Source organism: Spinacia oleracea, chromosome 4 (genome assembly GCF_020520425.1).
Source record: "Spinacia oleracea cultivar Varoflay chromosome 4, BTI_SOV_V1, whole genome shotgun sequence".
Classification (NCBI taxonomy): domain Eukaryota; kingdom Viridiplantae; phylum Streptophyta; class Magnoliopsida; order Caryophyllales; family Amaranthaceae; genus Spinacia; species Spinacia oleracea.
This window is the reverse complement of record NC_079490.1, coordinates 17,674,209-17,698,933: the sequence shown is the minus strand read 5'-3', so window position 1 is coordinate 17,698,933 and position 24,725 is coordinate 17,674,209. Positions and strand designations below refer to the sequence as shown.

Genomic DNA, 24,725 nt, shown 5'->3' with positions numbered 1-24,725 from the left:
TCATATGCATAGTTATAACTTTCTAAGCCTCGTAATAATCTATTATTCCACATTTAAGGGTAATTGGGTCGTTATAGTACATATTTAGGCAAAAATGACATTTTCGAACCCAACTTTGAACCAAAGAACCTAAGGAATGTTTTCAAACTTATTACATGTCTCATATGCATAGTTATAACTTTCTAAGCCTCGTAATAATCTATTATTCCACATTTAAGGGTAATTGGGTCGTTATAGTACATATTTAGGCAAAAATGACATTTTCGAACCCAACTTTGAACCAAAGAACCTAAGGAATGTTTTCAAACTTATTACATGTCTCATATGCATAGTTATAACTTTCTAAGCCTCGTACTAATCTATTATTCCACATTTAAGGGTAATTGGGTCGTTATAATACATATTTAGGCAAAAATGACATTTTCGAACCCAACTTTGAACCAAAGAACCTAAGGAATGTTTTCAAACTTATTACATGTCTCATATGCATAGTTATAACTTTCTAAGCCTCGTAATAATCTATTATTCCACATTTAAGGGTAATTGGGTCGTTATAGTACATATTTAGGCAAAAATGACATTTTCGAACCCAACTTTGAACCAAAGAACCTAAGGAATGTTTTCAAACTTATTACATGTCTCATATGCATAGTTATAACTTTCTAAGCCTCTTAATAATCTATTATTCCACATTTAAGGGTAATTGGGTCGTTATAATACATATTTAGGCAAAAATGACATTTTCGAACCCAACTTTGAACCAAAGAACCTAAGGAATGTTTTCAAACTTATTACATGTCTCATATGCATAGTTATAACTTTCTAAGCCTCGTAATAATCTATTATTCCACATTTAAGGGTAATTGGGTCGTTATAATACATATTTAGGCAAAAATGACATTTTCGAACCCAACTTTGAACCAAAGAACCTAAGGAATGTTTTCAAACTTATTACATGTCTCATATGCATAGTTATAACTTTCTAAGCCTCGTACTAATCTATTATTCCACATTTAAGGGTAATTGGGTCGTTATAGTACATATTTAGGCAAAAATGACATTTTCGAACCCAACTTTTAACTAATCTACAAATTAACTTGGTGAAAAAATAGTTGCCAAAATAGTACCTATCTCACTATTTCTCTTTTTCAACATAAAATCCTTCATCATGATCTCGGCGTGTATAACTCATGTCAACATCGTCAATCATTTGAGGGATATGCCAGGAGGAAGGTGGAATCTCATTAAACTGCTCATCATACTCTTCTTCATCATCCACATCCTCAACGCCAAGTATTCTTCTTTTGCCTTCCAGAACAACTGACCAACTACGATCGGCAGGGTCAACCATGTAAAAGATTTGTTTTGCCTGTGATGCTAATATGAAAGGATCTGCAAGATGCCCAACTCGACTAAAGTTTACAAGTGTCAGGTACCCATGTTCATCCTTTTTGACACCGCGACTAATATCAACCCACTTGCACCGGAATAGAGGAATCTTAAAATACTTATATTCCAACTCTAATATTTCTTCAATGACTCCATAGTAAGAGTTCGTCTTATCTACAAGTGTTCTATCTTTTACACTAGCATACTCTGAAGACAAACGTATTGCCGTAACACCACTATTTTGCATCGTCGTTTTGTCATCTTGTCGCTTCGTGTAAAAAGAATAGCCATTGATGTCGTACCCCTCATAAGATATGACTTGACATTTAGGACCATATGCCAACCATCTCACCATGTCAGATACCTCATTAGGCGTGTCGGAAAATTGATCCATCACTCGACGCTTGAACCATGTGAGGAATGAACGATTATGCTCTTTTATCAGTTGAGGACCATTTTTTGAAGGATATTGCTCTCTAAGAAAGTTCATGTGCTCAGCCACGTATGGATGGACTTCACTAAGACTTTGCACCACAAACAGCTCAACCTTACACATCATTTCAGAACTGATTGATATCCTTTTCTTGCCAATTGTACCTTGACCCCCAAGTCTCCCATCATGTCTAGACTTTGGTACTCCGACTTCTTTCAAACGTGCCATATATTGAGAAACCCATGCAGCAACTTCCTCCGCGACGGTTCGTTGGACAATACTAGCTTCAGGTTTGGCCGGATTCATCACTCTATTTTTCAAGGTACCCATTTCCCGTTCAAAGGGATACATGTACCTCATACAAACTGGCCCACAAAGCTTAATTTCACGAACAAGATGAATAATCAAATGAGGCATCATGTCAAAGAATGATGGCGGAAAATACTTTTCAAACCGACACATGGTCTCAAGTACATCAGCCTGAAAATCATCCAGTATTGTTGGATTGATCACCTTGCTACAAATTGTGTTGAAAAAGAAACACAATCTTGTAATGGTATACCTCACTTGTGGCGGCAATATCCCTTGAATTGCAACCGGCAGCAATTGTTGCATCAACACGTGACAATCATGAGATTTCATTCCAACTAATTTCAAGTCAGACATGGACACAAGTCTACGAAAATTTGAAGAGTAACCGGCAGGGACCTTTAAGCCATGCAAAGACTCACAAAAGCTAACTTTCTCCTTTTTAGACAAGGTGAAACAAGCTGGGGGAAGGTACCAGCGTTTTCCCCTTTCTTGAGGTGCCAACTCGGAGCGACCCATAGCAGCCATATCTTGTCTAACTTTAGGCCCATCCTTCGTTTTCCCTTGCATATTCAACAATGTCCCAACAATGGCATCACAAACATTTTTCTCAATATGCATTACATCCAAACAATGCCTAACTTCCAAATCTCTCCAATATGGGAGATCCCAAAAGATAGACCTCTTCTTGTAACCACCACTTGGCTGACCTTTATAAGGCTTACCAAACTCTGTCTCAATGTCTTTAACCCGTTCATAAACCTCACACGCACATAAGGGGGCAGGAGCTTCTCTCATCTCCAATTCTCCATTAAAAGCTTCCTTCTCTTTTCGAAATGGATGATCTTCAGGAAGATACATCCGGTAATCCATGTACACATCTTTCCCACAAAATTTTAGGCGCCTCGAGACCAAATCATCATGACAAACTGGACATGCCTTCTTTCCCTTTACAGAATACCCTGACAAATTTCCATAAGCCGGGAAATCATTTATCGTACAAAAAATCATGGCACGTAAAGTGAAATTGGTTTTGGTGTATGCATCAAACATCAACACCCCTTCATCCCACAACAATTTCAAATCTTCAATGAGTGGCTCTAGATACACATCTATGTGATTTCCGGGTTGTTTAGGCCCAGAGATTAAGAGCGACAACATGATGTATCTACGCTTCATGCATAACCAAGGAGGCAAATTGTATATGGTGAGAAGAACCGGCCAAGTGCTATATTGGGTACTAAGTGTCCCAAATGGGTTCATTCCATCCGTGCAAAGACCAAGCCTGAGATTCCGAACTTCTTCCCTAAAGACCTTGTACTTTCGATCAATGTTCCTCCATTGTGGAGAATCAGCAGGATGCCTCATTAACCCATCTTTCTTCCTCCCCTCGGCATGCCACCTCAAGAGTTTTGCAGTTTTCTCTTCTGAGAAAAGGCGCTTAAATCTTGGTATAATTGGAAGATACCAAAGCACCTTAGCCGGAGAAGGTTTCTTCTTAGTTGATGTTGCATCATTCTCCACGATCTTGTAACGGGACAATCCGCATCTTGGACACTCATGCAGATTTGCATACTGCTTTCGATACAACACGCAATCATTTGGACACGCGTGTATCTTCTCATAATCCATACCCAAAGGACACATAAGCTTCTGGGCCTCATAGTTAGACCTTGGAAGTTTGTTTCCTTCAGGAAGATTACCAGACGTGGCCTCCAAAAACTGTGAAAAACTCTTGTTGGTCCAACCGTTTTCCACCTTTAAGTTGAAATATTCGATGACGGCACCAAGTACAGTTTGTGTAGAACCAGGATATAATGGTGTTGCGGAAGCTTTGATTATACTATCATACATATGGGGACGCTCAACGAAATGATGGTCTTCCACATCATGCATCATATCATCTATCCTATCTTTCTCCTCTTCTTCCTCACTTTCAACACCAATATCATCCTCAATTTCATTATCATCACCATTATCACAATGATTATGCTGACTCGAGCTCGGCATACTAGAACTTGCCCCATGATCTATGCTCTCACCATGCCATGTCCACGTCGTGTAGTTACCCTTAAAACCGCGACGAACTATGTGATCAACAATATCATCAATATCCCGATACCCCCTTGAATTATTGCAATCACAACAAGGACACAGAATTAAACTTGATTCATGTTCTGATTGATGTTTCAAGGCAACCTTAATGAACTCTTGAATCCCTTGTAAGAACCTTGTAGAAAATCGTTTACTACCATACATCCAACTCCGATCCATTTTCAACCACTAAAGATAAAACAATATGACCAAATTTTGTCAAAGGTTAGAATATAAACTAGGCTATTCATATCATTATAAATCCATGGCTTCCAACAAAACCTACCATAACTAATAACAAGTTCCCATAGTACAATTCATTTCACATCACAAATTCACAAACCCGAATTTTGTAGCAAACCCAAAACATCATTTCATAACCTACACAAACCATCTCATAAACCTACACAAACCCAAAAATTCATTTCATAACCTTAATTCAACAAAACCTAATTGTAATAAACAAATAATTTCAACAAAACCAACTATTACAATTCACCAAAAACTACAATTAAAATTCAACAAAACCTAAATCTTAAATGTGCACAATTAAAATTCAATTAAATAATATCCACAATTAAAATTCAATCTTAAAATTCAACTAAAATGTACCATTAAAATTCAAACATAATATCCACAATTATAATTAAAATGCACAATTAAAATTCAATTAAATAATATCCACAAAATAAAATTTAAATGTACCTAATTAATCGATGGAGCAATTGAAGAGAGGAGGGCCAGCGGCGTGGCAGCCGACGGCGTTAGCAAGCAGCGGCGACAGTGACCTGTGAAGAGGCCGGGGGTTGAACGACGATCAGGGGGCGGCGACGAGCAGGAAGTTGGAGGACAATGAGCTGTGCGAAGAGGAGGTTGACGCGGCAGGAAGACGAACAGCAGGTCGAGGAAGACGGAGGTTGACGGCGGAGGACGAGGTTGACGGCGGAGGACGAGGAAGGCCGAGGAAGTTGGAGGAAGGAATTGAAGCAGTGAGGGGTGAAGCTTTTGCAATTGGGTTTCAATTTAGGTCGCTGTGGAATATCGCATTGGAGAGCTAGCTAGCGCCAACAAAATTAAATTTTAGAAAAAACTCAAAACATCATTTGCGTCGCAGAATTACTAAACTGCGACGCAAATGACTCTAGGATGCCCCCCAGAGTCATTTGCGTCGCAGATTAGTAAATCTGCGACGCACTTGATTGAGTTAATTGCGTCGCAGTTTTACTAATCTGCGACGCAAATGACTCTGGGGGGCATCCTAGAGTCATTTGCGTCGCAGTTTAACAAAGCTGCGACGCAAATGACTAAATTTTATGCTAAAATTTGTCATTTGCGTCACATGTTTAGAATGGCGTGGCAAATGCGGGGATGCAAATAAGCCTTTTTCCACTAGTGTTGGGCCTAGTCGCATGCTTGGCGTGTGGTTGTTGCGCTTGGCTTGCTGGGTGATGGCCCGGCTTCGTGCTGGGCCTTCGTCTGGCAGGCCTCGTCCGATGCTAATTCGTACGATGCGCTTCCGATTAAATTCTCGATTCCGGAATTCATTTCCGATACGAACAATATTTAATATTTCCGATTTCGGAATTAATTTCCGTTTCGAACAAATATTTATTATTTCCGTTTCCGGAATTATTTTCCGAAACCGATAATATTTCCGATTCAGACAATATTTCCGTTTCCGGCAATATTTCCGATTCCGGCAACATTTCTATTTCCGATAATATTTTCCGATACGTACCATGTTTCCGTTTCCGGCAACATCTACGACTTGGATAATATTTATATTTCCGATACGATCCATATTTCCGTTTCCGGCAATATCATCGTTTCCGGAGTATTCATTTCTTGCCTGTGACGATCTCAGCTCCCACTGAAACCAAGATCCGTCGATTCCGAATATCCATAGTTGGAGTATTTAATGCCATTAAATACTTGATCCGTTTACGTACTATTTGTGTGACCCTACGGGTTCAGTCAAGAGTAAGCTGTGGATTAATATCATTAATTCCACTTGAACTGAAGCGGCCTCTAGCTAGGCATTCAGCTCACTTGATCTCACTGAATTATTAACTTGTTAATTAATACTGAACCGCATTTATTAGACTTAACATTGAATGCATACTTGGACCAAGGGCATTATTTCCTTCACTAAGTAGGTTGACTTATAGAAGGGTTCGTACAGGATCACATGAGTGAATCAAAATACTGTTACGATTTTTGGAATGTTGTCTAAGGATTTGCTGGAAGCCAGGGTGCAGGCGTCAAGATATTACTTGTGCCCGTGTGGCACATGCTTTGGGCTTTTAGGGCCATCTTTTCCAGAATTGCGGGAATATAAACCGTTTTCAAATTGACTTAGATTTACTTGGTGTATGTCTGTACAAAAGGTCAAGGTATACTTAGTTCTTTCCCTAGCTCTTTCATTTCAATTTTTAGCCCCTAGTTGCTGTTATGTCTTCCCATTAATGATGCTTTTAGATTTCGATTTTAGATGCCGTGTCATATGTCTGAGTAGGGTGAGCCTTGGTTAAGTGCCAAGTCCTATTGACAATGTCTTATTTTTTTCAAAGGGGATTAGCAAGCATTTGAATTACCATGGACGGGTGCCCTGAGTTCGAAGGAACGATGGGGCGACGCCGTAGAACAATCCTCTTTATTGCAAGCTTACTGCCTTTATTACTTGTTGGCGATTATGACTGTGTCTAGTGGTGAAAGAAGGTCTTTAAGCGAACGACTATGTCTAGTTGTGAAAGAAAGTCTTTAAGTGAGTTAGTTCACTTTAGGGAGGGTCAAGTCGAGTACTTTAGAGGTCATGGACGCTTGTGCTAGCCCCCATTCAATTGAGGCAAAACGATCTTTTGAGTCTTGGCTAAGTGCCTAGGAGTGTGAGTGCTCCTTCTGGCAAGGGTACGTGCCCTTATTATTTTTCGATGTGTGCTCATTAATTTTGGCATTTTGATGACTTGGATTCTTCCTTTGACTTTCATTTTTCTTTCGACTTGGATTGCAAGTAATTAAATTTCAATAAGGGACTTCTATTTTTTATTCTTGTTTTTCTATAGGCTTTAATATTTTTGCAAATTGGTTGGACCGAATCATGGATTGCCTACGTATCCGCCTTAAATAAATTTAATTTGGAATCAGGTCTTGCGTAGTTCTTAGCCTAGAAAATGGTTTCTTAGAATGCCGATTTTAAACAAGTACGTTCTGAGGTGGAAACATATTATTTGAAACGGTGGAATAAGTGAAGTTTATTATTATTTTAATCTGCTGCCTTGCCATAAGCCAAAAATTTGTTTTATATCATATTTTTTTTGAGTACATGTATTTTTTGATGGTACGTATATCTGAATACGTGCTGTACCCCTCCAAGTGTTCGTTATTTTTCCGTGCATGTGCGGATAAAATGACGAGCACTTCTGGACAAATTTTAGCAAGCAGAGAGATTCAGCGCCCAGGCTGGGGCGCTAAAGATTTCGGCGCCCAGCTATGGGCGCTAAAAATGACTTCTAGGAGGATCTTTTTTGGTGCGCTAAATGCTTCTTTTTCTTTTTAGACGAACTTTTAAAGGCGCTTTGCAAAGTTTGCTTTTTTATTATTTATTATTTTTTTTTGTACTTTTCATATGTCTTCCTTTTTTACTTGTGACTCAAGGCGGTTTGAAAGATGGGTTGAATGAGATAGGATAATTGTATAGGCATTATGAGGATTATATCTGCTAGGACTCACAATTTGCAGCCTCAAGCTAGTGTCACGAGTTTACATCAATCAAGGCCAATGAGTAGTATGGGGACGGCTCAAGGGTATATCAACAGGATGTATCCACACAAGTTATATGGTCATTATGCTAATGGTGGTGTAAGAACAGGTTTTGGGCTTTGGAAATAATGGGCATGACGCACGTGTCGATGGCCGCGCGTGGTTTGCGGTTGATAACAAGTTCAAAAAACAAGAGTTGAGGTAATGGTTTCTTGGGTTATGGCAATGAGAATATGGATGGGTTAAATGAGCTGAACAGGGACCCCAGAGCGAAGGTGTCTAAGAGCATAAGGATTAGAAAGGGTAGACATCGCAGAATTTTATGATTTGGATTGGTTGACTCAATTCTTTTCCTTCGTTTACTTGGGTAGATTTCGCACTTTGGGAGGTACGGGCTAAATATTTCATGGCTCTTTTCGCTCTCCCTTTTCTCTTTCTTTTTAAGTATTTCATGGCTTGCTCTTTTCTCTTTCTATTTTTCTTCTTTTTGCGTGGGATCTCTCCCCAACATAAATACTTCAAAAAAAAAATTTACTTGGGCTAAAAGGTAGATGGTTGTGGTTTTTAGGTCACGAGGCGAGACTGAGTGAGCCTCGTTTGGTAGGCCTATAGTGGACCTTTAACTTTAGTAGGCCTAGGGTGGACCTTTTAAATTGTCTTACTTTGCAAGCGTATTTAGTCTTTTCTTAAAATGTGCAAATAGCGTAGATTCAAAATGTTGCTTCTACCTTATTGAAATTTAACGAAAGAATTACATCGAAAATAATTTTTGCTTCTTTTCAGATTCCAGTTTCTGGGATTTAATTGGAAGTTGTGATTTAGACTCGAACTTTCATTAATCTTTCCGATTATAACCCGTGTATAAATACAAGGAGGTGGCCTATACTCAAAATAATGACATGGCGTAAGCCTATAATACTTGACCAAGCGACTTTTAGACTTAGGTTAATTGGACCATAACTTTCGTTGGTTGACACTTTAGATTTCATTTGTCATGCGCCATTTTGCTTAATGTTGGCAAGGTAGTTAATTGGGGAGATCGAATTTCCATTTTTACAAGGCTAGAATCATTAGTGCGGCTTCTCTCTTAGTGTGTATTGCTTTACCCCAATGGTAGCCTTATGGTATGCCGATTTGGGTATTTTCATGGTTGGTCATGTTGCATTCATGGAAAATCTTTTAGTCCGTACTTAGGAGTATTTAAAGGAGCGAGTGGCTCGAGAGGACTATGATAGTCGTGACCCAATGTGATCTTGAGCCTTGAGGCCATTAATTTTTTTTTTGCTAATGGTATTGACACCTTAGGTTCACTTTGGGGGTTGTGCGACTATGGGGGAATGATTTCCAGAATGTGACTGTTTCCATTTTGAAAATACATAACATATTCTTTTTATTGGTGAGGGAGAGTATTGAGGCCGTAGACTCTTAGCAAGGGATGACAATTACATATGGGTGCTTATTGATTTAAATGTTAGGAAGGGAGACTCAATATGGTTTAACCTTTTAGTTTGCAGAACTACACCAAGTATTAGGACCGATTCTATGGATAAGACAACTAAGACTTAGGATTTAGATTGTACCTTGGCATAGCCTAGTCTAGACTCGGATTAATTTTTTTTATTTGAACATTATTTTTTCTTGAAGACTTTATTCGAACATTATTTTTTGAATATTTTGCCCATGTGACATTCAAGGTCGTTTTAATTAGCATGTTCGGTTTTGGTGCCGAGCATTGTCGTCGTAGGAGGCCTAACAACGACACAAAGAGTCATTTATTTTTATATTTTTAGTCGCTTTTAGAATCGAGTGCCTTTTTCATACGCCCTTGCAGCAATTTTTACGAAAAGTTTTTTTTGCTATGTATATTTTTTTTATGCGCGGGCACCGAGGCTGCTGTGCCTGACCAAAAGGCCAGGCAGCAACTTCAGCGCCCAGCAGTGGGCGTGAGAAATTTTGTCGCCCAGCCAGGGGCGTTGAAAATGCGTCCCTGGCTGGTTCTCGTTTTCTGTTTGCGTCTACTTTTGTTTATGCGACTTCGATTTTACGTGCTTGCCTAATAACGTCCTTTACGCGTTGTGCAGCGTTTGTGGGATTCGTTACGGCCATCCCAAGCGTCGCTTATTTTTGTGGCGATCACTCGGGTTTGCGGAACACGTATTTCGGTATAACTCTTTGGCAAATTAGTCTATGAATGTTTGGGCAATTTTTAAGGTCGTTGGTTTTCTAGGATAGTTTGTCACACACAATCACATATTTCGCTACACATAACTAACATTACATCATGAGGCAATAATAAAATGTCATGTAGTTTATGATAGGCTTCTATGGGTAATTATTTGCGCCTGGCTTGGTACCGCTTCTATCGTAGATCCAACACATGTCGAGGTAGTGTCTTCAACAGACGAATTTCGCTCAAGAGGCCAACCCGCAAGTGCAAGCGAAGGGGGCATGCAGGCGAGAGGGACCTAATGAGCGAGCGATTGGGTTCGGGATAGGTGTACTACCTGCACAAGTACCGAGTGGGCAACATGCGCGGCGTATGCACCCCCCTATTGGCGAAAAAAGGTATACTTAGTCCCAACTCCCGAGGGAGCCGAGATTCGTTATGCGGTTCTGCCCGTTCACATTAATATGCTGATTTTCAGGTCGTCCCAACTTGATGGGGAAATAAACGCGGGGTAGGATCGTTTCACCCTTCGGCTATTTTGATTACCTACAAGCACGAGTATTTCCTTCACTATCCCCAGTTGAGTCGCCACTGTGAGGGGGTCGAAAAAGCGCGAGGCTAATGTGTGACCTCGTCCCTCGTGGGTGTGACGATTCTTTTTATTCAATCAAGTGTAATTGGATTTCCTGTGAGTTTACACCCAATTGACTAGTAATATAGGACTCGTCATTCAGTTTTTAACGACAATGAGAAAAACTGACAAAACCCGGTTATCGTGACATAAAGGGAGTGCAATTATGTTTGACCACGACGGCCGTAGGTTCCCTTGTGATCCCTGGTGTGGGGATCTCTCAACATACACCCGTAAGGTAGAGATTGAGGGTTCGGGGGATTGTAACTACCGAGAGGAGTACTTTGCTCGTCGATAACTCCAGAGGCAGGATATCCTTACTAGCTCAGCATAAATAATTAAAGGGACATGCGTTAACTATTAAACTAATCTGAGTTAATTTTAGCAAAATGCAACATATAATACTAATTCGATCGTGATTATCTGATTTAAATAGCATTAAGGGACCTAGCATGATAATCCGATTTCCCAAAAATATTATATTTGTTAGGCGTGATAGAACAATCAGATTTAGTTAGTTTAACCGTTCATAAAAAGGGCGAGGAAAGCAGTTAAATTATCGAAAAGGGACACATTACGACGCACCCTTGAGAGGTGCGTCACGGTTCTCAGAAAACTAACCACTTTGACTTTGCTATTTCTCCTTTTTATTTAACGAATCTCAATTATGGGACAGGATACGTTCTGTTCGATTTATGGATCGATTGCGACAGAACGCGTGAACAGTTTCGCAGCGTGAGGCTTAGGCTAAGGGTTGGAGTCAATACTCAGAATATAATTATGTGTTGTGTGTGTTGTGTCCTCTTCACGTCGGTTTTAGGGGTCTATTTATAGGAAAGAGTGGCGTAGAAAGATAGTTTTTCAGGAATTTGAATACGAAACGGATTAGGAAAAGAATCCGTCCCAGGTATTTTCGGCGCCCAGGGCTGGGCGTTGAAAATAGGGTCTGGCAGAATTCTTTGTCAGATTGGACTCTAGAGTACGGAGTTCATTAAGAGACTTAATCCGAGTTATTTGGTGCGTATCAATTTACAACGGAATGCGTCTGGGCCCTTTACGAACTCTAGGTTCGTTATGAGTTTAATTAATACGTTAACTCTTTTATCGAACTGCGATAGGAATATAATTCCTTTCACAATTTCTATCTCTTTTAGGATTTATGTTGGAGTGCAACACCTAATTCTGACAGGTTTCTATCTTTTTATTCTTACTACTTTTAGCAACCACCCTTTACGGCAGTTACTATTTTAGCAGGTTTCCATAAATAGCAGGTTTCTATAAATAGCAGGTTTCGGGTGAAATGAAAAGGGGAATTGAGATTCGTTATTTTATAGGAGATGCATTGTCAAGTGGAGATTTATGTTCTCATCATCGAACCTTCCCTTTCGGGAATGGGGACAAAAGTAGGTGTCTACAATGAGGCGTTTGAGTTATACAATAGTCATACATTTAGGAATGATTTTGGTACTAGGAAGGGTAAAAAGGAGTATAGAAGTGGTACTGGAATAGTTCGACATCGGTTTTTTGTTTGTGCATAAGGTGTTGTGCCTAAATCATTTAAAAAAATTGATAGGAGAATTGGATGCAAGGCTTTAGTCCAGTTTGATGTTGATAAGAAAATCAGAGTGTATGTTCTTTCCAAACATTGTCGTCTACATAACCATTCAATGGTTCCTGCTAATAAGAGATACCTTATTAGGTCACATAGGCACATTTCAAAAGAACAGTTGGCTTTTCTTACTACTTTTACTTGTAGTGGCACTAAGCTTGCTGATATTCTTAGAGCTATGAGGAAAGAAGTTAGTGGTGAGGCTCATTTAGGCTTCAATATTTCCGATGCATATGATGATGTTTCAAACGAGAAGAAGAAAATTTTGGATGGTTGTGATTCAAATCAGTTGATCAGATGGTTCGCTATGAGACAAGCTAATGAATATGATTTTTATTATGATTTTCAACTTAATGAAATTAATCAGTTGACCAATGTTTTTTGGAGAGATGGAAGAATGCGGTCTGATTATGAATCCTTTGGTGATTTATTGATTCATGATACAACTTATCGTACTAATAAATACGATATGATTTGTGGGCCTTTTGTTGGAATGAATCTTCACACCCAAAATATCATGTTTGGAGTTGGGTTTATATTGAATGAGAAGGCAAGTACTTTTGAGTGGATTTTTAATTCTTTTTTGACATCTATGGGAGGGAAATAACCTCTGACTATCATGATTGATCAATGTTCTGCCATGGACAAGGCTATAAGCTAGGTATTGTTCGTTTAGAATGTTAGTATGTTCGTTTGTCTTTTATTATTGTTCTTTGTTATCATTTTATATTCTTTTTATGTGCTTTTTCTTTTTTGTAAGAATATTATTTTTTATGTGCTTTTGTCGTTCATCACTGTTCTGTAATGGTAAAGGCTATGTTTTGTTTAGTATATTTGTATGAATATTTATTTTCTTGGTTCATGTTTTTTTAGGGATGTGTTTCCAAAATTGAGGCATCGGTTGTGTACGTGGCACATCGGAGAAAATGTTGTTGTAAACATCAAAGGCGTAATGGCTAAAGAAGGATTCAAACGTCGATTTGATTATGTCTTGAAATATTATGACACAGTTGCTGAGTTCGAGCATTATTGGAATAGATAATAATTCTTTTTGCTAATAGACTGCTTAGAGTTTAATTTTGTTCTTTCTTATCCATCACATGTTCTTTCATTGTTTGGTATTGTTCTTTTTATAACTATATGTAACTTGTTCTTTTTATCCTCTATTTTAATGTTCTTTTCTTTGATTAATAGACTTCATACTTCTTGTACAGTGTTTTTTTGTTCTTTCCTTTCCCTCACATGTTCTTTCATGTTCTTTTCTATGTTTTTTTTGTACTGTATGTTTCTGTTATTCCTTTTCCTCACATGTTCTTTCATGTTCTTTATTTTACTCAAGGTGTTCTTTATGTTTCTCTTATTATTCTTTTATCCCTTTTATTTGTTCTTTTGTAGTCTTCTGGCGGATTACAATCCATGGATAATAAGGTTATATAGTTTGAAGGAGAAATGGTGTCCTGTATATAACAAAGATTGGTTTTCCGGGGGTGTTTTGTCTTCTCAAAGGAATGAGACTACAAATCATTCTATTTCTAGGAGGTTGCATAAAACCAACGGCTTACGTGAATTTTACAAGTGTTTTTTGGATGTAATTGGTGAATGGAGAAGTAAGGAGAACACTGGAGATTATAATTCTTCTACTGGTAATAAATATTATGCATGTTCGGATAACATGTTATGTTTGCACGCACGGGATGTGTACACGATTGCAATATATTTGATGTTTGAGCAACGATTTTGAAGGAAATAGTGCCCTTGGTCCAAGTATGCATATAATATAAAGTCTAATAAATGCGGTTCAGTATTAATTAACAAGTTAATAATTCAGTGAGATCAAATGAGCTGAATGCCTAGCTAGAGGCCGCTTTAGTTCAAGTGGAATTAATCCACGGCTTACTCTTGACTGAACCCGTAGGGTCACACAAATAGTACGTAAACGGATCAAGTATTTAATGGAATTAAATACTCCATCTATGGATATTCGGAATCGACGGATCTTGGTTTCAGTGGGAGCTGAGATCGTCACAAGCAAGAAATGAATACTCCGGAAACGATGATATTGCCGGAAACGGAAATATGGATCGTATCGGAAATATAAATATTATCCAAGTCGTAGATGTTGCCGGAAACGGAAACATGGTACGTATCGGAAAATATTAATGGAAATGGAAATATTGCCGGAATCGGAAATATTGCCGGAAACGGAAATATTGTCAGAATCGGAAATATTATCGGAATCGGAAAATAATTCCGGAAACGGAAATATTAAATATTTGTTCGAAACGGAAATTAATTCCGGAATCGGAAATATTAAATATTGTTCGTATCGGAAATGATTTCTGGAATCGGAAGCGTATCGTACGAATTAGCATCCGACGAGGCTCGCTAGACGAAGGCCCAGCACGAAGCCAGGCCATCGCCCAGCAAGCCACACGCATCACCAACACACGCCAAGCCTCGACAAATACACTCAGGAAGAGCGACAGTAACATCCATTTCGACGAGCAACCTAGCAAATGAAGGCCCAGCGCAAGGCCAGGCCCAGCCAAGGCCTTGGGCGCGCGCGCGGACACAGGCAGCAGCATGGGCCGAGCGCTGTGCGCTCAGCGTGGGCCGCAAGGCCTGCGCGAATGTGCGGTGCTCGTGCGATGCTCGTGTACGTGCTATACGAATCCTAAAGCTACTAGGATTCGATATATGATTAAATTCCTAATCCTAAAAGGATAAATTAATTAAATAAGAGTTCTACTAGGATTCTAATTTAATTAATTCGTATCCTAGTAGGATTCCAATTCCTTTTCCATACCTCTATAAATAGGTGCCTAGGGTCATAATTTATAGATACAATTGAATTATTCTAAAGGTAAGATTTTGAAGAAAAATCAGCCATACACTTGCACCTAAATAGCCGAAATTCCTAAGCAACCTTAAGGGCGATTCTAGTTGGTCAAGCTTAAGGCGGATCCGGACGTGCTGTGGACTATCTACGGAGGGACGACACTTGGAGTCCTAAAGACTTGTTCTTGTTCGGTTTGGGCGCAGCTAGGGAGGGCACGCAACAAAGTGTATGCGTCTAAACTATGCTAAATGATTATGTGTAAATAATATGCTTTCCTGGCTTTTTGGTTTTTCCGCATGATTTATGTTTTGTCATATGAATCATAACCTAACAGTGGTATCACAAGCCTCTTATTATTTTCATAATCTAAATTGCATAAACATGGTTAAATATTACAAATTTGCAAGGAATTAAAAGGGGTGATTAATTTTCGTAATTGTTAATTAATTGCAAATTGCGTTTATTTAATTATATGTACGCAGTTTTTCGGAAGTTTCTTCGTTACTCATCCAAATCGAGTGATTTTTGTGCCAATTCCGCATGTAAAAGGCTTTCTAAAATTTTGACAAAAATAATGTTTTTCGGCCGAACCCAGAATTCCGAAATTCGAAGCCTAACTATGACTTTTCGGAGGTTTTAGTTTTTCGAACGCAAAAGTTTGTAAATTTAAGATGTTAAATTAAGTATTTGCGATTCTTGTTGATAAATCTTGAGTTTTTGATTGACCTACTGTATATGTTTAACAATTATGAATGCCTAGACTTGTTAATTATACAACCTAATTTGTAATTATGATTAATTTGTTGAAATTCGAATAATTTAGAATTGATTTGATTTTCATAATTAGTTAATAATTTAATTAGGTATCCATGATTAAAATCCACCATAAAAATTGTTAATTTATGTTAAATTTTTAATTTTTATGACCTAGTTTTGAATCCATGTTAATCGGAATTAATTGATTAATAAATTTTCGATTTTTAGCCCTAAAATTATGAAATTAATATGTTTTATTAATTTGTCATTAATTTTGAATTAAAAATTTTAAATTTTTATGAAAACGCTCATTAATGTTGCACGCACAAAGCAATGGAAGCTAGGTGTTACCCTTAAGGGGTGTTGTATAGTGCGGGCACGCGACGACAAGCAAGGGAGCTCTTCGCCCGTGCGGTACGAATGCAACGAGTAACCTAGCGCATGGCGCGCGCACAAGGGAAGGGAGCCTGTGCGTGTGTGCTGTGTGCTATGGCGATGGGCGAAGGGCGAAGGCGTGGCACGAGGGGAGGCGCGCGCGAGGGCGAGAGCTGGTCGCCCAGCGACCGCTGCTCCGCGCACCAACACGCGTGGCCTCGAGGGCTTGCTTGCGCGCGAGCGAGCGAGCGCTCCCATCGTAGCTGCTGCGATGCATGCGGGCAAGCAGGCTGCGCGCAAGCGTGGCTTGGCTTGCTGCGTTTGCGCGTGGCTGCTGCTGCGATGAGCCATGGGCCAGCGATAGGTCGTGCACTCGACGGGGCTTGGGCGCAAGCCCAAGTGCTCGTCATGTTAAGATTATCGAGTTTTAAATTTTAATTCGAGATTTTCAGTTCATATAATTTTAATTAATTTTAAAATTAATAATTTAAATTGTTTTCTTGGATTTTAATTTTGAATATTATAATTATTATAAATTTTAATTTATTCTAATTATTTTACTAAAATTAAAAACCTTGAATTAATTTAAGTTCGACTGAAAAGAAATTAAATAAGTGGATTCAATTATAAATTTATATGAGCTTTAAATTTTAATTAAATTTGTATGTTTCCGGTTAGACTAGAAATACATCTTTATGTTTAAAATTAGTAAAGCATATGAATTTATTGGTTTAAGTGGGAGCATTTTTAGTCATAAACTCTTGATTAGGTCTACAAATCCTTTAAGGTTAAACAACTTGATTAGAATTAATAAGGACTGAATAATTGGTAAATTATTGGTGCCCTTAATTAATTGCTGCAAATATTTATGTGATGCATACGTGTTTTACTAACCAGCTATGTGGGCCATTCATGATAATGAATGGGTGAATGGTATATATTGTATATGTAATGTTTTGTAGGTTATGAAGTGACTAGTATGGCCCAAATAGGATAGAAAATATGGTCTGCGTACCATTAATTTGAATGTAATTGGTCTAAAGTACCAAAATTGTTTTTCAATTCAAATATGGTCTGCGTACCATCAAATAGTTGTAATTAGTATAATTATAGCTTATCCTATTTTAAGAAAATGGCGCCTCCCACGGAGATTTTCAAGACGGACTTTGAAGTTAAAGCTTCAAGATGAAGTCGGGCCATACTAGATCACATTTATCTTATGCATGTTTTAAGTTATTTATTGCTTTTAAATATGTCTTAAATATGCATGAGATCAAAGCTTGATTATGTTGCATGATTAAGGATTTTAGTTCACTTAAAATCAAACCAACATAGTAAGAGCCTTAAGTTCCAAACTTAAAAATTGAGTTAAAAGGTGCCATGCCAAAATAACACTTACTTGGATATCCTTTTTTCATCGATCTTAGTAATAGTTTTCCGCCATAGCGAGGTGTTACTTATCGATACTAAAGGGGTAAGGTACACAAATAATTGTGAGTACATGTTAGTTTTGGTGAAACTCAACGATATAAGTAAGGAGTCATTTTATGTCGTGGCAAAATCGATAGGTTTACCTAATAAGTTCTTAGACGCACCTATCAACCAAGAGTAGTTTCTAGACTATTAGCAAAAGGCTTTTGCTTACCTAAAAGATTTTAGAATTGAGTCTAAATACATAATATGCTTAATTCTTCAATGGATTTTAGGGTCTTGGAATCATTTTATTCACACCTGCCGGAACACATAACTTGAATAAAATGCTTAATGAACATTGAATTATGCATGTATGCTAGAATTTAAGTTTATTAAGAGAAATTGTGAATGGTTATTTATTTGGTTATTCTTTTCAATTGTAGTTTTAATTATGGCAAACAACAATTCATTCAACATTCGATCAAAATTATCGAAAAGGAGAAGTTGAGCGGGAAAAACTTCCTTGACTGGCAAAGGAACTTGCAAATAGTTCTTATGCAGGAAGAAAAGGAGTATTTCCTGGAAGAGGCGATGCCCGAAGCCGCAGGCGAAGGGGTCACTCAGGCAGCCCTCAATCGTTGGATTGATGCCAACAAGGATGTGAAATGTCTAATGCTTGCAACCATGAGTGCAGATCTACAGAAAACGTTCATCAACTCAGATGCTTTCACGATCATCAGTGAGTTAAAGAACATGTTCCAAGATCTGGCTCGGGTCGAAAGATTCGAGACTCATAGGCAAATTATTGAGACCAAGCTTAAGAAAGGCGAGCCCGTAAGTCCACATGTTCTCAAAATGATTGGACTCATTGAGAATATGAGTCGGCTGGATCAGCAATTCTCTCAGGAAATGGCTGTCGACACCATCCTCCATTCTCTTCATAACGGGTATGATCAGTTCAAACTGTACTACAGTATGAATAGTCTGGACAAAACGCTCACTGAGCTTCACGGTATGCTGAAGACTGCTGAAAAGATGCTCAAAAGTGATAAGCAAGATGTGCTTATGGTGCGTGGGGGCAAGTTCAAGAAATCTGGAAAGAAGAGGAATGCTAAGAAAGGTGGCAACAAGGCTAGCCCAACTAAGCAAACTGGCGCCAAGTCTGAAAAGAGGAAGGTCAGTCAACCCACTTCTGAATCCGAATGCTTCTACTGCAAGAAGAAGGGGCATTCGAAGAGAGATTGCTTGAAGCTAAAGGAAGATCAGAAGAACGGAACAGTCGTTCCATCTTCAGGTATTTTCGTTATAGACTGTACACTTGTTAATTCAACTTCTTGGGTATTAGATACAGGTTGTGGCTCACACTTATGTTCCAATTCTCAGGGACTAAGAAGAAGTAGAAAGTTAAGCAAGGGTGAAGTCGACCTACGAGTGGGAAATGGAGCACGGATTGCTGCATTAGCTGTAGGAACTTATTATTTGTCGTTGCCCTCTGGGCTAGTTTTGGAACTGGAAGAATGTTTCCATGTTCCAAGCCTTACTAAAAACATCATTTCTGTTTCTTGCTTAGATGCTAAGGGATTTTCCTTTTTAATAAAAGACAATAGTTGTTCGTTTTATTTTAAAGAGATGTTTTATGGATCTGCTAGATTAGTCAATGGACTTTATTTATTAGATCACGACAAACAAGTTTATAACATAAATACCAAAAAGGCCAAAAAGGATGATTCAGATCTCACCTATCCGTGGCATTGTCGATTAGGCCATATTAACTTGAAACGCATGGAAAGACTTCAAAAGGAAGGAATTCTAGAACCATTTGACTTAGAGGATTATGGTAAGTGCGAATCATGTTTACTTGGCAAAATGACAAAGCAACCTTTCTCTAAAGTTGGAGAAAGAGCAACTGAACTATTGGGTTTAATCCATACAGATGTATGTGGACCAATGAGTACAAATGCTAGAGGTGGTTTCAGCTACTTTATGACTTTCACTGATGACTTCAGTAGATATGGTTATGTCTACCTAATGAAGCATAAGTCTGAATCCTTTGACAAATTCAAGGAATTTCAAAGTGAAGTAGAGAATCAATTAGGCAAGAAGATTAAAGCACTGCGGTCTGATAGAGGCGGTGAATATCTGAGCTATGAATTTGATGACCATCTGAAAGAATGTGGAATTCTATCAGAATTGACTCCTCCTGGAACACCACAATGGAACGGTGTGTCGGAACGGAGGAACAGAACCTTGCTACACATGGTTAGGTCAATGATGGGTCAGGCCGAACTTCCAATAGAATTTTAGGGACATGCACTAAATACAGCTGCACTCACTATAAATAGAGCTCCGTCTAAAGCTGTTGAAAAGACTCCATATGAGTTATGGTTTGGAAAGCCTCCAAAAGTGTCTTTTCTTAAGATTTGGGGATGTGAAGTATACGTCAAACGATTAATTTCAGACAAACTTCATCCAAAATCTGACAAATGTATCCTTGTGGGCTATCCAAAGGAAACAAAGGGGTATTACTTCTACAATACATCTGAGAACAAGGTGTTTGTTGCTCGAGATGGTATCTTTTTGGAAAAGGATCACATTTCCAAAATGACAAGTGGGAGAAAAGTAGACCTCGAAAAAATTCGAGTCGAACAACAAACTCTAGAGAATGCTCAAGATGACATTCAAGATGAAACTCAGAGATCTTTAGAAGTATCTGGTGAGAATCATGGTCAATCTAGAGATGTAACCCCGCGTAGATCGCAGAGATATAGATCTCAACCGGAAAGGTACTTAGGTATTTTGACGAACGAGAGCTATGATGTTCTATTACTTGAAAGTGATGAACCTGCGACTTACAAACAAGCTATGACGAGCCCTAGCTCCAAGCAATGGCAAGAAGCCATGCAATCTGAATTAGACTCCATGTCAGAAAACCAAGTATGGGATTTGGTCGATTTGCCAGATGGCTACCAAGCCATTGGAAGCAAATGGGTTTTCAAACTGAAAAAGGACAAGGATGGGAAACTTGAAGTTTTCAAAGCTAGATTGGTTGCAAAAGGTTACAGGCAAGTCCACGGTGTGGATTACGATGAAACCTTTTCACCAGTTGCAATGCTAAAGTCTATTCGGATAATGTTAGCAATCGCTGCATATTACGATTACGAAATATGGCAGATGGATGTCAAAACCGCTTTCTTAAACGGCGTTTTAACAGAAACTGTGTTTATGACACAGCCTGAAGGTTTTGAGGATCCAAAGAATGCTAAAAAGGTATGCAAGCTAAAGAAATCAATCTACGGATTGAAGCAGGCATCCAGGAGCTGGAATATACGTTTTGATGAAGCAGTCAGTGACTTCGGTTTCATCAAGAACGCAGACGAATCTTGTGTATACAAGAAGGTCAGTGGGAGCAAAATTGCTTTCCTAGTATTATATGTCGATGACATATTACTTATCGGAAATGACATTCCTATGTTGAACTCTGTCAAGATTTGGTTTGGGAAATGTTTTTCGATGAAGGATCTAGGAGAAGCACAGTACATATTGGGCATCAAGATTTACAGAGATAGATCTAAAAAGATGATTGGACTTAGTCAGAGCACTTATATCAAGAAGATGCTTGATAGGTTCAAGATGGCAGACTCCAAGCGAGCCTACCTACCCATGTCTCATGGAATAACTCTTAGCAAGACTCAGTGCCCAAAAACACTTGATGAGCGTAGAAGAATGAATGGGATTTCGTATGCATCATTGATTGGTTCAATAATGTATGCTATGATTTGTACACGCTCGGATGTTGCGTACGCACTCAGTGCTACGAGCAGATACCAGTCAGACCCAGGAGAGGCACATTGGACTGCTGCCAAGAATATTCTGAAGTACCTGAAAAGGCACAAAGATGACTTCCTGGTCTATGGTGGAGATGATGAATTAATTGTTAAAGGCTATACGGACGCAAGTTTCCAAACCGACAAAGATGATTTCAGATCACAGTCTGGGTTTGTCTTCTGCCTCAACGGAGGTGCAGTAAGCTGGAAAAGTGCTAAGCAAAGCACCATTGCGGATTCTACAACTGAAGCTAAGTACATTGTTGCACATGAAGCAGCAAAGGAAGCTATATGGATAAGGAAGTTCATAGGTGAACTTGGTGTAGTCCCCTACATTAAAAGACCAATAGCCCTGTATTGTGATAATAACGGAGCTATTGCACAGGCAAAGGAGCCTAGACACCACCAAAGAGTCAAGCATGTACTTCGTAGATTTCACCTTCTACGAGAGTTCGTTTAAAGAAAAGAAGTCGAGATAAGCAAGATTGGAACTGATGACAATATATCAGATCAATTGACTAAACCTCTGCCGCAGGCGAAGCACAACTCGCACACTGCAGCTATGGGAATCAAGCATATTGGAGAATGGCTTTGATGTCCTTATTTAATGTTTTAAAGTTTTAGAGTTTAATTCTTTGTAAAACATTATTGGTTAATCATTCACAATAAATGAATAGAATTCATTTTTCCATTTAATTTGTGGTTTATTAAATGATGAGTCCCTTCAATTTGACGAAATATTCAAGATAGACTGTCAAGACCAGTCCTGTGACTAAGAAATGTCTATCAAGTGAACTTGGATGTCAAAAGTTGAAAATGGTCCCTGGTCGGAGTTTTCTATAAAATTGGACGCATAGAAAATGTTAGACGACTAGAATGCAAGATGACTAGTAGTTCTGTTTCTTGAACTATGTCATAATCATTTGCATAGATACTTACTTTGGGAAGACTAGTATCGGACAGACCTATGAAACTTTACTGTAAGAGATGAAAATCTGTCATAAGTAAATTTCATTAAAATTATTAGACACTAAATCCTCAATACCTGAGTGATTTGAGATTACTTGTTTGAGAACTGGTTGCTTTGACGTTGACCAACCGTCGCACCGTAAAAGGAGGCTATAAAGGCAACGCTCAGGTAATCACCTATCAAACGAAGTCTAATCTCAAGATCGCAAGATTGGGATTGTCCTCCCATAAATACGAATGAGATGCTTAAAAGTTGTACAAGGCCACTCGGAGAGCTAGAAACTGTAAAATGCATGGCCGTGCTCGGATGAATCATAGGCTATGATTATCTGTTTATTTGATCAGTTGAACTCTGAAACCGAGAAATACCTTTGGACATAATAAGAATGACAACTCTTACCTTATGTTCAAGAGCAAGCATCGAGCGACAAAGGAATTAGGAAATGCACACTTGTCCCTAAGGACAAGTGGGAGACTGAAGGAAATAGTGCCCTTGGTCCAAGTATGCATATAATATTAAGTCTAACAAATGCGGTTCAATATTAATTAACAAGTTAATAATTCAGTGAGATCAAGTGAGCTGAATGCCTAGCTAGAGGCCGCTTCAGTTCAAGTGGAATTAATCCACAGCTTACTCTTGACTGAACCCGTAGGGTCACACAAATAGTACGTAAACGGATCAAGTATTTAATGGAATTAAATACTCCATCTATCGATATTCGGAATCGACGGATCTTGGTTTCAGTGGGAGCTGAGATCGTCACAAGCAAGAAATGAATACTCCAGAAACGATGATATTGCCGGAAACGGAAATATGGATCGTATCGGAAATATAAATATTATCCAAGTCGTAGATGTTGCCGGAAACGGAAACATGGTACGTATCGGAAAATATTAATGGAAATGGAAATATTGCCGGAAACGGAAATATTGTCAGAATCGGAAATATTATCGGAATCGGAAAATAATTCCGGAAACGGAAATATTATATATTTGTTCGAAACGGAAATTAATTCCGGAATCGGAAATATTAAATATTGTTCGTATCGGAAATGATTTTCGGAATCGGAAATTTAATCGGAAGCGTATCGTACGAATTAGCATCGGACGAGGCTCGCTAGACGAAGGCCCAGCACGAAGCCAGGCCATCGCCCAGCAAGCCACACGCATCACCAACACACGCCAAGCCTCGACCAGGCCCAGCGCAAGGCCAAGCCCAGCCAAGGCCTTGGGCGCGCGCGCGGACACAGGCAGCAGCATGGGCCGAGCGTTGTGCGCTCAGCGTGGGCCGCAAGGCCTGCGCGAATGTGCGGTGCTCGTGCGATGCTCGTGTACGTGCTATACGAATCCTAAAGCTACTAGGATTCGATATATGATTAAATTCCTAATCCTAAAAGGATAAATTAATTAAATAAGAGTTCTACTAGGATTCTAATTTAATTAATTCGTATCCTAGTAGGATTCCAATTCCTTTTCCATACCTCTATAAATAGGTGCCTAGGGTCATAATTTATAGATACAATTGAATTATTCTAAAGGTAAGATTTTGAAGAAAAATCAGCCATACACTTGCACCTAAATAGCCGAAATTCCTAAGCAACCTTAAGGGCGATTCTAGTTGGTCAAGCTTAAGGCGGATCCGGACGTGCTGTGGACTATCTACGGAGGGACGACACTTGGAGTCCTAAAGACTTGTTCTTTTTCGGTTCGGGCGCAGCTAGGGAGGGCACTCAACAAAGTGTATGCGTCTAAACTATGCTAAATGATTATGTGTAAATAATATGCTTTCCTGGCTTTATGGTTTTTCCGCATGATTTATGTTTTGTCATATGAATCATAACCTAACAGATTTATCAAAGCTGTGGGTTTGAGGAGTGAACGTATTCTCTTTTAGTATCCAGTTTCTGAGTATATTATTGGGCATCCTACAAAGTATTTCATCAGACACAATGTCAGATTCAATGAGCTAGAGATGGTTGTTGATTGTACATGCAAGTCATTTGGAGAAATAGGCATTCTTTGTTCTCATATCCTTAGAGTTTTTATTGTCCATAATGTTGAAAAGCTTCCCAATCGATACATTATGAAGAGATGGACCAAAGAGGCTATGAATATTAGGAAGGAGAAGGTAGAGATAATGAAATAAGTGTTGTTTCTG

The 24,725-nt window shown here is 38.8% G+C and overlaps 1 protein-coding gene across 1 annotated transcript; it reads left to right on the top strand.

Moving 5' to 3' along the window:
• Nucleotides 1-12,449: 12,449 nt before the first annotated feature.
• LOC130471362 (protein FAR1-RELATED SEQUENCE 5-like) lies at nucleotides 12,450-24,713 on the top strand. The gene is made up of 4 exons (XM_056841429.1): nucleotides 12,450-12,941; nucleotides 13,265-13,296; nucleotides 13,787-14,034; nucleotides 24,469-24,713. The coding sequence occupies exons 1-4, from the start codon at nucleotides 12,450-12,452 to the stop codon at nucleotides 24,711-24,713; spliced, it is 1,017 nt and encodes a 338-aa protein (XP_056697407.1).
• The last annotated feature ends 12 nt before the right edge of the window (nucleotides 24,714-24,725 follow it).

Coding starts and splice junctions, on each gene's coding strand:
- LOC130471362 (XM_056841429.1), top strand. CDS start 12,450: ATGGTTCCTGCTAATAAGAGATACCTTATTAGGTCACATAGGCACATT. Junction 12,942..13,264: donor GGTTTATATTGAATGAGAAG/GCAAGTACTTTT, acceptor ATGTTTTTTTAG/GGATGTGTTTCCAAAATTGA. Junction 14,035..24,468: donor AGATTATAATTCTTCTACTG/GTAATAAATATT, acceptor TTTAGTATCCAG/TTTCTGAGTATATTATTGGG.